Genomic DNA, 17,071 nt, shown 5'->3' with positions numbered 1-17,071 from the left:
CAATTTCTAATCCTTCCAAATTACAAAAATAAACAACTAATAACATACAAATGGCATAACATATTCAACATCACAATTTACAACTATCACACTCGGATATCAACACAAAAGCATACTCTCATTTAAATTCAAGATCATACATAAACAAAATATTCCATATTCAAGATTTAAGATCAAACAAAAGCAAAATATAGCATATTCAAGACTCAAGATAATATAAAAGGAATTACTCAAAGTAGCTCCCCTTACCTCTATTCCAGACTTAGTTTCCTCTTCTCAAACCGTTCTCCGGAAACTTCCAGAATTTCCCCTCTTCAACTAGAATTTCCTCCAACTCTCTTCTCTCACAATTTCTCTAGAATTTTGGTGTAAATCTTCAGCCTCCCCCCTTGGCTATTTATAGCCAAAAATTTTACTATTCATTTTTACTATTCATTTTTACTATTCACTTTTACTATTCATTTTTACTATTCAAAAATTATTTTTTTATTCACCATTCTTATCTCTGAATGATTAATTCTACGTGGAGTGTTCTCTTCCACAAATTATTTTAATATTTTTTTTTTTTTACCATTCACCATTCACTATTCACTATTTACTATTTACTATTTACTATTCACTATTCACTTTTCTAAAAAAAAATCCTAAATAAGTTATCAAAATTTTGAAGCTCTCCCTCTAGAATTACTATAATTTTATATCCAAAAATATACATTTTTCTATCCATTAAAATTATTATTACTAATAAAATGCTAAAAATTACTATTAGAAATATATATATATATATATATATATATATATATTTTTATGGGTCTTACACCTTCCATGGCGTCGCCAGTAAAGATTCATGTCGCCGGAGCCGTCGTCCGAGCTAACGCACCAGGCCACCTCCTTCTCCTTTCGAAAACGGTGACCCCAAGGAAGGGTTTCCCTCCGCCTTCATCTCTGATTCCTTCGAGTCCAACGACACCCATCATCATCATCATCCTCAACCACCGGACCCTCCTCTCTGCCTTCAACATTTACCCATTACCAGGCAACTCAGCCTCCGACAACCGTGAACCACGCCAAACCTATAAGAAACAACCTAAACGATTCCCAAATTACCATCGACTTCTCCGTGCCTTAAGGATTTTCCCAAAACCACCGAACCACCGTCTTCTACCTCTGCATGCCTCTGTAATATACTTTGTCTTTGTTTGGTTGGGAACGGGGATGGTGATAGCCGTGAGTGTGAATACAGCTATGGTGATGGAGGGAACGAGGGAGGAGGGGATGAGTCAGTGAAGATGAAACCATTGTTCGGTTATTTTCTTTCTGTTATATGATTTTCTGGTGAGTAACCATTCTACATTCAAATTCATTTGATGGTTGGAGATGGAAAGAGGCATAGTTTCATGGTCTGACTTAGTTTGTGGTTACTGTATTTGATTTTCTGCTTTTCGGGTGAAGGGATACAGCAAAGCCATGTTTATGGTGTTGGAGTGGTGAACTCGCTAGAGATAGCCGAGAGCTCGAACCGTTGTGGCCAGACCACTTCGTAACATAGTGATGAGGTGAGCTCCAACGGGTCCGGTTATTCAGAGGTTAAGCGGCGTTGGCAGAGAAAGAGCAAAGGCTTGAAGTACATGGGTTGAAGATGATGGGAGAGAATGAAGAAAGTGAAGTGTGCTTTTGTTGATGATGCAGATGCAAATAGAAGCTGGAGCAAAAGCTCTACGAGTAGCAGTCTATTCGGTCAGAAACCGAAGGAAGACAATGGGCCGACTCAACTCGCATTAAGGTGAGGCGAGCGTGAATAAGGGGTGATATTGGGGGGAAGTGAATGAAACAGTGAATGAAACAATAACCGAAAATTCGTACATCAGTAATGGCTATGGATGCAGCTAATATAAGTTAGGGATACTTACCTTCAATGAACGAGTAGCCCCCTCCTTCCTCTACTGTGGACTTGCTTCCACCTTTCCTCCTCTCTTCCAACCCTTGCACTCTCGTCTCTTTTTTTTGTGAATAATCTCCCCCTCAGCAATGGATGATCCACGAAGATGAAGGCCCCCTTGCTTTTCTGTGCTTTTTTTCTTCTGCCACTCCGTATGCGTCAAATTACCTTGTACCAATTTCGTACGCCCCTAACGCCTCTGCCACCACTCGCTCTCTGCAGAAAACCGTTTCTGCCTCTCCCCCTCCAGCACACACACTGTTTTTGTCCCCCAACCCGAAAACATTCTCTCTTTTCTCATATCTTTTTTTCTTCTTCTTTTTTTTTTAACCGTATTAATTATATTAAGCAAAATAAACTTTAAATAGGTAAAACGAAAGATGAAAATAAAATAAAATAAATAAAATAAATAAAATAAAATAAAATAAAATAAAATAAAAATATATTAAAATAAAAATAAAATAATAAAAATGTAAGAAAAATATATATACACATATATGGAGAAAAATAAGATAATATATGTAAATAAAACTAGTATAATACAAAAATAATAATAATAATAAAAATAAATAATGAGAAAAGAAATAAATAAATAAATAACAATCAATAAATAAATAAAAGATAAAAAACGAAAATAAAAGATAAAAATAAAACATAAAAATAAGTAAATAATATAATAGACTACAATAAAGCCAAAAATCAATCCGGACGAAATTTGGTATTGACACTTGTGTATTTGGAAATTCAAAGTTTGACAATGCCATACTAGATTTCGGAGCTTCCATAAATGTAATGCCTTTTTCAGTGTTTACTTCTCTATCTTTGGGACCTTTTAAGACTACTGGTGTGGTCATTTAACTGGCCAACCATAGAACAGTTAACCCTGCAGGTGTGCTTGAGGACATGCTTGTCCGAGTAGACAAGTTAATTTTTCCTACAGATTTTTATATCTTGGATATGAAGGATGATGAAGGAATCAGTCCAACAACTATTATCTTTGGAAGACCCTTCATGATGACAGCACAAACGAAGATAGATGTGCATGCAGGATCATTAACAATGGAGATAGGAGACGAGAAAGTGTGCTTTAACGTGTTGGAAGCTGGGAGGCACCCGATTAAAGATCATTCTTTGTTTTGTATTGAGTTATTAAGTGATATTGAGGACGTGATGTTAATAGATGACACCTCTGTGGCGTTCGAGTGTAATGTTGAGGTGGTTACGATTACCTTAGGTAGTAAAATGTTGCCATCTATGGTACAACCACCCATTTTGGAGTTGAAACCTTTACCATCTCATTTGAAATATGCTTATCTTGAGAAGGATGAGAAACTCCCTATTATTATATCTGCACTACTTACTGATGAGCAGGAAAAACAACTATTACAGGTTATCATAGATCACAAGAAAGCAATAGGCTCGACTTTAACAAATATTCCTGGTATTAGCCCTTCTTTTTGCATGCATAGAATAGTTTTGGGGGAGGAGGCTAAACCAGTGAGACAACCTGAAAGAAGACTGAAACCTCAACTGATGGAGGTTGTAAAGGAAGAGGACACTGTTGACGGATCGACAAGTGTACCGAATCGCACAAGTAATATAAAATGGTAAGACCAAGTATCGTATCCCAAAGGACTCTCGGCACTAGACACTGGTGTGATAACTTGATTAATTAAGACTTAAAGAAAACGAGATCATTGGTTTCAAATGCAAAAACAAAAAATTAAATATGAATGCAATTTGATCAATAGCAGAATAACACAGTGATGAACGAATGTTGTTTTTAATATGAGATGAGTATGTTGTTGGGGTTAGATTTCACCAAGTTCCCTCTCATGTATGTAAGAATTCTTCTTTATGCATTAATGTTAATGTTACTCACTAAATCACTTAAACCCGATCCCTCAACAAAATAAGTCTGTCCTTAATCACCAATTCATGCAATTCCTATCATTCCTAGTAATTAAATGTGAAGATCAAGAGCTTTAAGACGACCAAAACTCATACCCTCATCCCTGAGAAATATTACTCTTGGGAGTAATTCAACAACCTGAATTATAAGGAACCTCCCGACACTCATGCAATTCATACACCACGCTATGAATGGGTTAAACAAAGCATGCAATAATCACAGATGAATTACTCTAACAATTAATGAAAAAACATATGTTATTAAGAATCAATTGAAATACATGAGAGTTCACAAGGTTACATCATCCCCCAACAACAAATAGAGTTTAGTTCACCATAGACATGGTGAAACTAGATGAACAATGGAGAAGAATGAGATAGAAAAACCCTAAAAGTAGAAGATGGAAGCTCCCGCATCCAAATTTGCCTCCAGAGAGTGAAAGAATGTGCTGCTACGCTCCTCCAGCAAAAGATACAAAACCTAGGATGCTTAGGTCCTTTAAATAGAGTGAAAACATAACAGAAACAAGGCCCAAGCCCATGTCGTCGGTGCTCAAGCGCCCCACTTAGGGCGCCCAGGCGGTGAGAGGTGGTTCCCGGCGCTTAAGCCTCACAAAGGGTGCTCAAGCTTCCAAAAGGGGCGCCCGGGCGGTGAGTGACACGTTTTTGCGCTTAAGCCTCTAAAAGGGCGCTCAAGCTTCGTGCTTCTCACGCTCAAGTGCCTAAAAGGGGCGCCCGGGCAGTGAACGATACTCTTTTGCGCTTAAGCCTCTAAAAAGGGCGCCCAAGCTTCAAGCATTCCTCCCTTTCGGTGCTTTTCCAGGCCTTTCTTAGCTCCATCTCCTTGGCACTTCATCTCTACTTTTCGTATTATCTCATTTCCTGCCAAAACAAGGGGATTTAGTCATAAATTCCTTAAATTCAACCTCAACTCTCTTATTCACACAACTTAATAGAAAAACATGATTCCAAGCAAGTTCTTAAACAGAAAAGGGTGCATTTAGTATCAAAATTACATCACATATAACGGTATTTTCAACCGTTATTAGACACCAAGTTGCTAGAAACAGGTATTATATACCCCAATTCTAACAGTACTTGGGTGAGTCATATACATGTGGTTTCCAAGAAATATGGAATCACAATGGTCAAGAATGAGAAGGACAAGTTGACTCCTATTTAGGACAGAAGTGGGGCACATAATTTAGTAGTTGACCATCTTAGTAGGATTGAAAAGGGAAAAGATAACATTCCGATGTAGGATGACTTTTTCGATTAAGTCCTACTAGCATTCCTTCCACCATGAAGGAGGTAAGTATCCTCATACTTTTTCTTTGCATTCTATATAAAAGGCATACATTAAGGACAATGCATAATTTAAGTGTGGGGATTTGGGGAAACAATTTACTTTGTTCCCTATTTTGTTTGCTTTTGAAAATAAATATTTGCAATGGATTTGAGAGTTTGAATTAGTAATTGGGATGATCATGAATTCAAGAGAAAAAAAATGAGTCATGTTGATATGAGTAGATTACTTTTATGATTTGTTGATTGAGTTGACTTGAAAATTTATTGATTAATCTTTTGTGAAAGAAATTTGAACCATGTGAGTTTTGGGCCTAATGATAAGGATGGACCATCATGTGTTATACCTATTTTTCTTGAGTGATTTGACCATGTTTTGTTGATACTCTAATATTTAACTTGATTTTGTGTTTTGCGATTCAGGTGAATATGCATAATTTGATATGATTGAGACATTTCTTGTTTTAGTTACTTGGCCAAATAAACTTGTTCTAACATTAATCCATTGAAAAACCCTTTGAGCCTCAAAACTATTTTCCTTGTTTTCAGTCATTGTCAAATGAGAAAAGAAGAAAATTCATATGTTCTTTACCTTAGGAAAGAAGAAAGAGTAATGGATTTTGTTAGAAGTAAGGGGTGAATAAGTGTGTGGGTGATTAACTCACCCACAAAATAATAAGATTGGCAAACAGGAAGATGAAAAGTCAAAGTTTTGAAAAAAAAAGGGAAAAAGAAAAGAAAAAATAGAGAAAAAAAAATCTTCCTCAAAAGAGAAACAAATAATAAAGTTGTTTTTGAAATCAAGTGTCATTACTCTTTCTATATCAATTTCAAAAACTCAGAAATTCCAAAAATATTCCTACCTTTGCCTTGGCCTCAATATAACCTTTAAAAAGCTCTCATGATCAATAATTGCATGTTTTCTTAAGTATGTGAATGTTAAAGTCTTGTTAAATATCAAGGGTGTCTACTTACATGGGTATTTTGAGTGTAAACACAAGCCAAAGACACTTGAGAGAGTTGAAGAGAAATAAATACAGTTTGACTTGAGTGTTATCTTTCATATTTTATTTTCTTGGGAATTCAAAAGCTCAACTCATGTGTGAAGAATAGAGTGATTTCATTTGCATGTCCATAACAAAGTGATCTCTAGATGATTGATCTATATGTGGTGTTGTTCATTCTTTTGATCTAAATGCAAATATGGAATAAAATGACCTAGAACAAAGTCTTGAAATTAGTCAATTTTTCCCAGGAGTGCAAAAGGATAAGTGTGGGGGTGTGATGCGTGCATATTTATGACCACATTTATGGTTTAACATTCAAATTTTTTATTAGATTCTTGTGCTTAAATGATTGATTTAAAATAAGATTTGTGATGACTGGCTTTATTGGGTTTGGGAATTAAAGAGGCTTAAAATGTTATTTTAGTTGCATAAATTATTTTGAATAGTCTAATGTTTGTCGATGCAGCTGAAATTAAAGTTTGAATTCCAATTCTGAAAAGAAGGAAAAGGCTAAAGTGAAATTAGAAGAAACTTTTGGACTTCTGTCCAATTTTGAATAAAATAAATAGAGTTGAAATGTAATTTTGGGCAAGTTTATTTTAAAAGATAATTTGGAGAAAATATATCTTAAGATATTTAATTTGATATTGTTAAATAATTACCTTATTTAACTATATCAATAAAAATCAAAAGATAATATTTACCAAATCTTTTTGAATCTAGAAAAAATATTATCAAATATTCTCAAAAACTCATTAAATCTGTTAAATATTTCAAAGATATTAGATATAAGATAAAATATCTAATCAATAGAAGATGCAGAGTCTAAGCCCAATCAAGCCTATATAAAGAGACTCAGGGGAGGCACAACTCATTCATTCTTAAACTCCCCCACTAGAAGCCATCATCCACCACTCCTCTCACTTTTATCATGTATTCTACTCCATTCATGGAGGGCTAAGCTCCTAGGGCTATTCCAATGTAATTTCATTATGGATTCCGAGGTTAAGTTAAATTAATGCAATTGTTTCTTTCGATTATTGATTTGAGTTTCCTTCTTCTATGTCTTTCATGTCTCAATCATATTAAAAGTAATGATTTTTGCATCATAAGGTGTTTGAATCTAGATGCATATTAATCATATGAGTTCAAGGGTTTCTAAGTTTGATTGAGAATCTACTTTGATTAAATTTAGGAACTTTCATATGATTAAATAGGTTTTTGATATCAATTGAGAATGTACTTTGATTGGTGGTAATAGTTTCAACTATAACTAATTGAGAATTTACTTTGATTAATTAGCTTTTAATTTGGTTAGGAGATTTAAGAATAGGCATGATTAAACACAATAGGATTTGATTGAGAATGTACTTTGGTTGAATTCATTGTGAATAATCTAGAAAGGTCTTGCATTTGATTAAGAATCTACTTTGGTTAATTGCATGATCGCCCTCAAATTAATTAAGAATGTACTTTAATTAATTTGAAACTTGACCAATAATCAATTGAACAATGATATATGGATAACCGATGAATAATCTATCTTGAAAAAACAGTGGAATTAGCCTATTTAATCATAATTGTTTCTAAGTTTCCTCTTTGTTCTTCAAACATTAATTCCATTAGCATAGCTTCTCACTTTTATTCTTGAGCATTGCATTCATTCATAAGATTCAAATATTGAAAAGCAATTTCGTATTCGTTGGGAAACGAGTCAGGGTTACTTTAACCCTATCTACTTTCTTGACTATTGACTTAGCGATACTGAAGTTGTCTTGAAAAGTAGTGTTAATTTGATAGCTTCAACGACAACGTATCACTTACCCTTCTTTCTTTTCTTTTTGTGTTGTTTCTTTTTCTTGCAATGATCATCTATTTGATGTGAGTAGAGGATGAGTCAGGTGCAACTATGTCGTTAGTGGAGACAAATGATGTCATCAAATGATCTTTTATGTTTAAGTTTATATGTTCTTGTATAGTCTATCTTTTGAAAGACTTCTTTAGTAGTTTGTAACATTTTACATATATTATGTTGGTATAGTGATTACTTTGATAGTTGTATTAATATTTTGTATGTTTTTCTTCCTATCTAGTGTAAAAATTGTATTTTTCTTTTTAAATAGATTTTGAAGTTACACATTAATATAATGGATTATGTTTAATTATAATCAATATATTATTCTTGTAATTCAAAAACTAATATAAATCAACATAATTGGTTATTAATAAACATAATTGATTGTTTAGAAATTAATATCTTTTTATGAATATCCAACATAATCAATTATTATTTGAAATAATTGATTATTTGATATTGTTAAATATGTACATAATATTATACATAAATTAAAGATAACAAGGAGAAAATTGTTTTGAAATTTTTTAAGGTATATATTTGATTTTTTTTTAAAATTATATAATATATATTTGATTTTTTTAAAATTATATATAATATATATTGGGAATTGATGAAAATTAAGTTTGAGTATTTTTTTTTCTTTTGTAAAACACAACATTTAATTTTAGTAAATAATAAAACATAAAATTCAATATAAATAAAGAATAAAAATATTAAGATTTTTTTTTTTCTTTCGTTTTTTGAGTTGTCCACGTATTGTCCACATCTCTCACTCTCATTTTCATATATTTTCTTTTGTTCTAAAAAATGAAGTTAAACACAAACTCATTATTTGTGCTCTCATTTGTCTTTGTATTCATTTTTATAAATATAGAAGGAAATATTATGTACTATGTGTTTTCATACCCAGTTTTTAATTGTAACTAGATTATCATGGATTTTTGACATTAATCGACGTCTCATTTGTTTTTTTTTAAATAAATAAATTTGTTTTTGCAATAAAATCACACCTCAAAATTAGAAAATGTTCTCAGCACATCACAAGATTATATATATTATGCGTTTCAAGTCATTATAATACCAAACAATCTAAAAAACAATTCAAAATACTAACCAAAATACTAACCTTCTTGAAGGGTTGAATATGAAAATCATCAAAAGAGAATGGGCATAAAGCAATGCAGAATGGACACAAGTAATGAAGAGGGAAAACATCATCGCCAAGGTTTAAGAACTCGCGTCCAAGAACTGCATCAAAAGCTAATGAAAACAAATTTTAATCAGTGCAAATGAAAGAAAATGGTTCCAAATGTAATATAATCGATGCAAAATGATTTTAAATGGTGCAAAGTGGAAGAAACCTTACCTGAACGTTAATGGCGAACAAGAGAAGAAAAGGAAGAAGATGAACGCGCGTAACTGGTGCTCGCGTTCTGGAATGGGTGAAAATGTAGGGTATTTGACATTGGCCCCCTCCTAGCCGACATCAAATTTCTCTAAGACGTTAGCCCCTCTTCCCTGTCAACGTCTAAGTGGTAAAAAAAATTAATATTAGCTCCTAAAATGAGATAATTTCACACCTTTTTGATGTTTGTGATGAGGGGAGCCAATGTCTATTTCAAATTAGATGTCGTGGGACCTGTAGCCGACGTCCAAATTCTATAAAATAATGACTTTTCAATTCTAGGTACAGACCATTTAACGTTTGACGTTGAGGGAGTCGACATCTAAACAACATTTAACGTCTATGCCGTTTTATTTACAAAATTGTCACTAGTCATTTTTTATGTTGGATTATGTTGCATTACACATTAAACATGTGACATTAAATGTTATTTTTGCACTAGTGTTAAAAGGTGTTCGAAGGGTGGAAGGAGGAATAAATATTTAAACAACTTTTGGTCTTGACTCTTAAGTAATGTGAGACTATTGGGTGTACTAGAACAAGCCTCTCTTCCCACAGACGAGACTAATGTTTTGATTTCAAAAGTTCATATCGTTAAGGTCAATTACCACATTTGAGATATTATTTATTTTAAAGTTTGAAACTTTGTCATGATTTTGTCCATAAAAAGTACCTTTGAAGATTAAAGGAGAAAGAAGTATTTAAACTATTTTTAGTATCGATCCTTGAACTATTTAAGACTATTATATGTAACGGAATGAATATGAACGTGTATTTAGAAGAAAAAAATTGATGTGATAAAAAAGTTAAAATCTTGTTACAATTGTATTAACAAAATAAATGTCTTAAATTGCCACTAATTTATATAACGATGCTATATGAAGTCATGCATGTCATAAACAACCTCAACACCACGTGTGTGAATGGAACTTGAGAATTACCAAAACAATTAGATTTTTTTACTAAACAATGGTTTTGTATATAATGATAGAAGAGGGAGTGGGACAGAAGAGTAGAATTGTTAGCGTTGACTTATTTTGGATGAAGAACAATGTTAGAAGTGAAAAACAGACAATAAAGAGAAGATTTATTATTGATCATAATGGCAAACAAAGTTTGAATAGTGTCAACAAAGGTTGAACATATAAAAGGAAGTAACAGTAAATATAGTTACCAAAGATAACATATGTGTTATACTTAGAGTTATAAAGTACATGTTCTGTTATCTTAAGGATTGTTATCTAATATTTATGTATTAAGTACACAAATACAACATAACCATTTTATGTATGTGTTTGGTTTTCTAGTTGTAAAAGGGTTAGACACCCCTCTGTCATTGTTAATCTGCCTATTATATTATTGATAAAAAAAAAGAGATTATAAAGACATAAAATTTGACCCCAATTGCATCACTTCAGCCTAAATATTATAATTATAAATGTTTTAATTAATTCAATTAATTAGAGCTGCATGGGTAGTAGAATTTATGAAACAAAAATAATAATATTCCCTTTTGGAGTACAATTCTACATGATTTTGCTCTACTAAATCGACCTAACAAATAATAATCATTTATGGGGTGTGGCTTGTATACAGTAAAATATTCAATACAAATTAAATTTCAATTTCAGTTTAACCTAATAGAATATTTTACCACCAAATAGTGTAAAATATATGATATCCAATATATTAGCAATGCCTCAAAATAATTCTTCTTACCTTAATTAATGTGTTTATTAAAGAGTTGTTTCAAAAGCTTAAAAAAAAGAGAAATCACAACTTTAGTGTAGGATATCTAATTTACAAACGAAACATATTAAAATCTTAATCTAGTAAAGATTAAGCTATTCAACTCTCATCTCAAAAGAAAAACTCTTACATACAACCAAAACATTAAAAGAGAACTTGAAATTTGAAAAAAGAAGTAATACAAAATTTACTTAAGTGAAAATGTTTAAAAAATGATAAATTTTATGCATAAATAGAGAGTAATATTCTAAATTATATATTCAATATAACCAACAATTGTTATGTTTGTTATTTAAAAAAAAAAATTCTTCTAAACGTATTATCTGGTCTTTTAAAAAATAAAGGCTAAAACGTGTGCTTAGGTTATGTTCATCCTTCATCACTAGATACATGTTGTAGAATTTCTCGTGATCACGTGAAGAAATTTCCATTTCACGAACTTCAATAAAATTAAACTTCCAATCTATAAAGGGTTCGGATTGTTGAGAATCAAACTAAATATAAAAAAAGAAGGTTGACTTGAATTCTAATAAGTTGCGTAGTCTTATAGAAGTTTGCAAATTGATAATGAAGGCTCACCTATTTTTGGGTTGAATTTCAATGTACTAATTTTCATTTTTCTAGAGTATTGAGATAACAATTTAGTTGGTCCCATATTTAGTGTTAGTCATTAATAAATTTTCAACTCATTTTCAAAACGAGGAAAATAATAATAGTGATAATGGTTTTAAGAAGAATGTATGTAATATGTCGTAAATAGTACGTGTATATTTTGTATCTATCTTATTCAAAAATTTAATTGGATAATTTATTTAATATAAGCTCCATCTATTCAAAATTAAAATAAATGAATTAATTAATGGTCAAGTAGAAATTATAATACAATATAAAATTCATTAAAATTTGTTAAGAATCACCAATTTTAATTTATTAACTCTTAAATTATGAGAGAGAAAATAGTTAAATTTGAAGTGAAATGTATTATTTTCAATAAATTTTAGTTAATAATAAAAACTTTTGAGATCTTGTATCAAGAATAAATTGAATTGTAAATAAATTTGATTTTTTTGTAACACCCTACTTATGGTGTGACATTACCTAAATGTCTATTAAACATCATTCAACATATAATCTAAGCGTAAGTAATTATGTATTTTAAAAATGATTATTGAAAGCATATGTTAAATATAAGAGTAAGTTCATGAATATTTCTTGATATTTTTTTATTGATTTGTTGTTTTAAGTATTAATTATTACATATTTTAATATGATTATTCATTTATTCGAATATAATTGATGAGTTGCGTTTTATTTGAATCTTGGAATAGGTACGATTTGAGTTTTTGATTTGATTATTATGGGTGTAGTAAAATAAAACACATTCCTTCAAAATATAATTTAAATATACACTAAATATAAATATCTATATAAATATAAATGTTTGCAAAAATAAATCACAAATAAAATTATGATCCTCTTTGGATGTTAATTTTGCACCTCTTTAAAATAAAAAATTTCACCACTATTCAAGAAGAGAAAAAAAAAAATAATCTTATGTGAAATTTTCGAAAATTCTCTTGAGTGAAAATTTATTTATATAAGTGAAAATCTGGTCGAAACAAAAGTTTAATTGTAATACTATTTTTGTTTGAATGAAAAGTTTTTTTTTTTATCAAAAATAGGATTGAAAACAAAATGGATTTTGAATTCTATTTTTACTCGAATAAAAATAAAAACGAAAATAAGATATGAACTTATGTCCTATTTTCGTTTGAATAAAAATATCAAAATGTTATAACAAACCTAATTCATTTCAATAACTAAATATTACTAACCTTTTCAATGAAATGAGATGCAAAAACTTTAGAAACATATTTCTATCTTCAAAATTATTTGACTGTATTTTAATTTAAATAAGAAAATGTAACTCCCTGTTTAAAACATTATTTATTAGATAGAAAATTTGTATTAAGTGGATGAAATTATGATAGGAAAATAAAGAGAAAGGTGGGTTCTTTCTTTCTCTCTCTCTCTGATTCCACGTTTGGTCGTGTCATGGGACAGCAACACATTAGGTTCACAAACTCTGACCAACGACCACCACACACACTTCATAACTTCCAACATTGCTTCGCAAAATTCCATTTTCCCACTTTGACTTTTGTACTTCCAGTCCATGTGGATAAGACATATACATATCTAATAAGATTTTTTATTAAAAGTATTACTTTAATTCGAATATTTCTCTTAAGAACATCTTCTATAAATTATTATCAGAGAATCATAGGGCAATTCATGTGTGAAAGATGTTATTCTAACCCATTTTTATATGATTTTAATACTTTTCATTATTGACTTAATGTGATTCGAAAGTGGTCTTATTCTTAAGAAGGGTTGATTTCAGTAAAAGTATCCTTAAAACAGGGTACCATCAGCTTTTCTATAAAGTATTATTTTTGTAAATTTTCTTAAAATATATTAAAATATAACAATTGAGTAAACTTGTATTCCAGATTTATTTATTTTAGTTTCTTCATTTTTTTTAAAATAATATTTTTAATTATTGTAAACGTATAACTTGTTTGGTTTTATTTTATTTTTATAATTTTTTAAAAAATTCTTGCATTTTTAATCTTTATTATTAAATACAGTTAGTTTACTAATCAAAGTAAAATGTTTAATTAAGATAATCAAAATATTTAAATTAATTTTAATAAATAATTTCATATATTTTTCTTATTTTTCTATTCAATAACTTACCTTTAGCAATAAACATTTATTAAAAAAGTTATAATTTATTAAGACATTAATAAGAAATTTATATATATATATATATAACGTTTTATAATGTAATTTTAAATTTCTTAGTTATAAGTAAACAAGAATTTAATATCAAATTTCATGTTTGAAAATCAATTCCCACATAATTTAAAGTTATTAACTTTTGATTCTCTATTATTTGTTGCATTAATTTATGTAGATCTGTGAAAGATAATTTTCCTCCGTAACATGTTCCATACGTAAAGTATTAAATATGTGACATGGGTCTGCACCATCACACCATAGAATTAATGGAAAAACATACCCATGAAGTAGGAAACTGAGAGGAAAATACCCTGCAAGAGGAACACCACCTGTTATATATATTCTCATTTAAAATTCATTTTTGTTATGTGTACCTTGGAATTGATGAGTTTATTTATCTATGCTATGCTAATCAAACCGCGTTTTTGGTGTTTCACACTTGTTCTTGACAGAGTCACCCCCACCCAAGCCTAAATTGCCCTCTTCCTCTTTCCTTCTGCACTTTTCTCTCTTACTCTTTTGCCTTCAAAGCTTTCATCTTTTTGCTATTTTCATTTGCCTTAGAATTTTATTCTTTCATTCTTCTCTTTTGTAAGCTCAGAGGTTGTTGTAAAGTTTTGCTCTTTTTCTGGGTTTTGAAGTTTTCCACTTCCACTCTGAAATTCCACAAGGTGTTTGATGTTGGTACTACCATCATAGGACTTCATAAATATGGTTTTGAGGCTTTCTCTCTTTCTGGTTCTCCTTGTGTTACACAACTCCTGCACTGTGGAATCCATTTTTGAGCATCTCAATCAGAATGATCTCAATGGATCTTCTCTTGCGGCAGTCAAGTTTCCTGATCATGCACACTTCAATGCTGATTCTTCATCCACGGAAACTGGGTGTAGTTTCTCAAAGTCAGAGAAATTTGAGTCTTCTGCAGCAACCTTGGTATCCAATGAAGGCACTGATGGTGAAAACGGAGAACCCTCTGTGGCAGCAGGACAGCACAAGCAATCTGTGAAACTCAATTTGAGACACCACTCAGAGAGCAAAGACGCTGAGCCTAAAAAGTCTGTGGTTGATTCTACAGTGAGAGACTTGAAGAGAATTCAGACCCTTTGGAGAAGGGTCATAGAGAAGAAGAACCAAAACACAATTTCAAGGCTGGAGAAAGCACAGGAGCAATCAAAGAAGTTCTACAAGCCGGAGGTGGCTGCTCCGGCGGCCACGCCGGAGTATTTCTCCGGTCAGCTTGTAGCAACCTTGGAGTCAGGGGTGAGTCTTGGCTCTGGTGAGTACTTCATGGATGTGTTTGTTGGCACACCTCCTAAGCATTTTTCTCTGATACTTGATACTGGTAGTGATCTTAATTGGATTCAATGTGTTCCTTGTTATGCTTGTTTTGAGCAAAATGGACCGTATTATGATCCTAAGGATTCTAGTTCTTTTAAGAATATAACTTGTCATGATCCAAGGTGCCAATTGGTGTCATCCCCAGACCCTCCTCAGCCTTGCAAGGCTGAGACTCAAAGCTGTCCATACTTCTATTGGTATGGGGATAGTTCCAACACAACTGGGGATTTGGCAATTGAAACTTTCACTGTGAATCTCACCACCCCTAAGGGAAAGTCTGAACTGAAGCTTGTTGAGAATGTCATGTTTGGTTGTGGCCATTGGAATAGAGGACTTTTCCATGGGGCTGCTGGATTACTAGGCTTGGGGAGAGGGCCATTGTCATTTGCTACTCAGCTACAATCCCTTTATGGTCATTCCTTTTCCTATTGCCTTGTGGATAGAAACAGCAATTCAAGTGTTAGTAGCAAGTTGATACTTGGTGAGGACAAGGAGCTACTCAGCCACCCCAATTTGAATTTCACTTCTTTTGTTGGTGGCAAAGAGAATCCTGTTGACACATTTTACTATGTTCAGATAAAGTCTATCATGGTTGGTGGTGAGGTGCTGAAGATTCCAGAGGACACTTGGCATTTGACAGCACAAGGTGGTGGAGGTACAATTATTGATTCTGGCACCACTTTGACTTACTTTGCTGAACCTGCTTATGATACAATCAAGGAGGCATTCATGAGGAAAATCAAGGGCTATCAACTCGTTGAAACGTTTCCCCCTCTAAAGCCATGCTACAATGTTTCTGGAGTTGAGAAAATTGAGCTGCCAGAATTTACAATCTTGTTTGCTGATGGAGCTGTCTGGGATTTCCCTGTGGAGAATTACTTCATCCAGATTCAACCTGAAGATGTCGTTTGCTTGGCTATTTTGGGGACTCCCAGGTCTGCACTTTCCATAATCGGAAACTATCAGCAGCAGAATTTTCACATACTGTATGATGTGCAGAAATCAAGACTTGGATATGCACCAATGAACTGTGCTGATGTTTGACATCTTGTTAGTGGTGGAAAACAAAATGTATAGGATGAACATGGCAATTCTTGGGGTTGATTTTTTTTCTTTTCATTGGGTTTTCCCATTGATGGACACTAGAAAGTGATATACACAGAAGACAGAAAAGAAAATCAGGTTTTGTTTCTTCAGGTGGTATAGTACTAGTCCTAGGTAATTTACAGGAACAAGGACATTACAAACATAAATGCTTCATTGTTTTGTACACATTTAACTGCTTCAATTTTGAGTTTCTTGTCCCTCTCAATTCAATATGATATTGTATCTCTGACTGCCAACTTTTGTTTTCTTTTTGTTTACCCATTCCCTGAAGCAAAATTGCTCCTTAAATCAGTTTACAAGAAACATGGTTCATAATTTCACTAACTGGCAATACCAACAATTTCTATGTTATGTCTGTATTCTATATTTCAAGCAATGATTTGCTGCAATATTTTCTAGTATTCTACTCTCTTTTTTTTTTACCATTTATTTTTATCAATACATTTCTTTTCTCTATAATCTTTGTTTTAAATTCTCCCTCTGTTTTTTTTTTTCTTGAATAACTGGTCAAAGGGAATATGGTTGTTTCCAATATCAGCCAGCAATACAATATATTATTCAATGGCTCCTCTGTTAGGTATGTGGCACAATTGTTTAACAAAAACAAAGAAAATGAGCATGCAAACAAAGACTAGGTCAGCTTTGTT

General features: G+C 31.9%; 1 protein-coding gene across 1 annotated transcript; it reads left to right on the top strand.

The window, feature by feature from the left end:
* The first annotated feature begins 14,286 nt into the window (after positions 1 to 14,286).
* LOC124821156 (aspartic proteinase nepenthesin-2) lies at positions 14,287 to 16,634 on the top strand. Its single transcript, XM_047293014.2, has one exon. The coding sequence runs from the start codon at positions 14,691 to 14,693 to the stop codon at positions 16,359 to 16,361; it is 1,671 nt and encodes a 556-aa protein (XP_047148970.2). The 5' UTR covers positions 14,287 to 14,690; the 3' UTR covers positions 16,362 to 16,634.
* The last annotated feature ends 437 nt before the right edge of the window (positions 16,635 to 17,071 follow it).

The sequence above is a fragment of the Vigna umbellata genome, chromosome 5 (genome assembly GCF_029865625.1).
Source record: "Vigna umbellata cultivar VRB3 chromosome 5, Vumbellata_1.0, whole genome shotgun sequence".
In the NCBI taxonomy this organism is placed as follows: Eukaryota; Viridiplantae; Streptophyta; class Magnoliopsida; order Fabales; family Fabaceae; genus Vigna; species Vigna umbellata.
This window is presented reverse-complemented; position numbering and strand designations above follow the sequence as displayed.

What these genes read in the sequence shown, in the direction of transcription:
- LOC124821156 (XM_047293014.2), top strand. Translation starts at nt 14,691, where the DNA reads ATGGTTTTGAGGCTTTCTCTCTTTCTGGTTCTCCTTGTGTTACACAAC.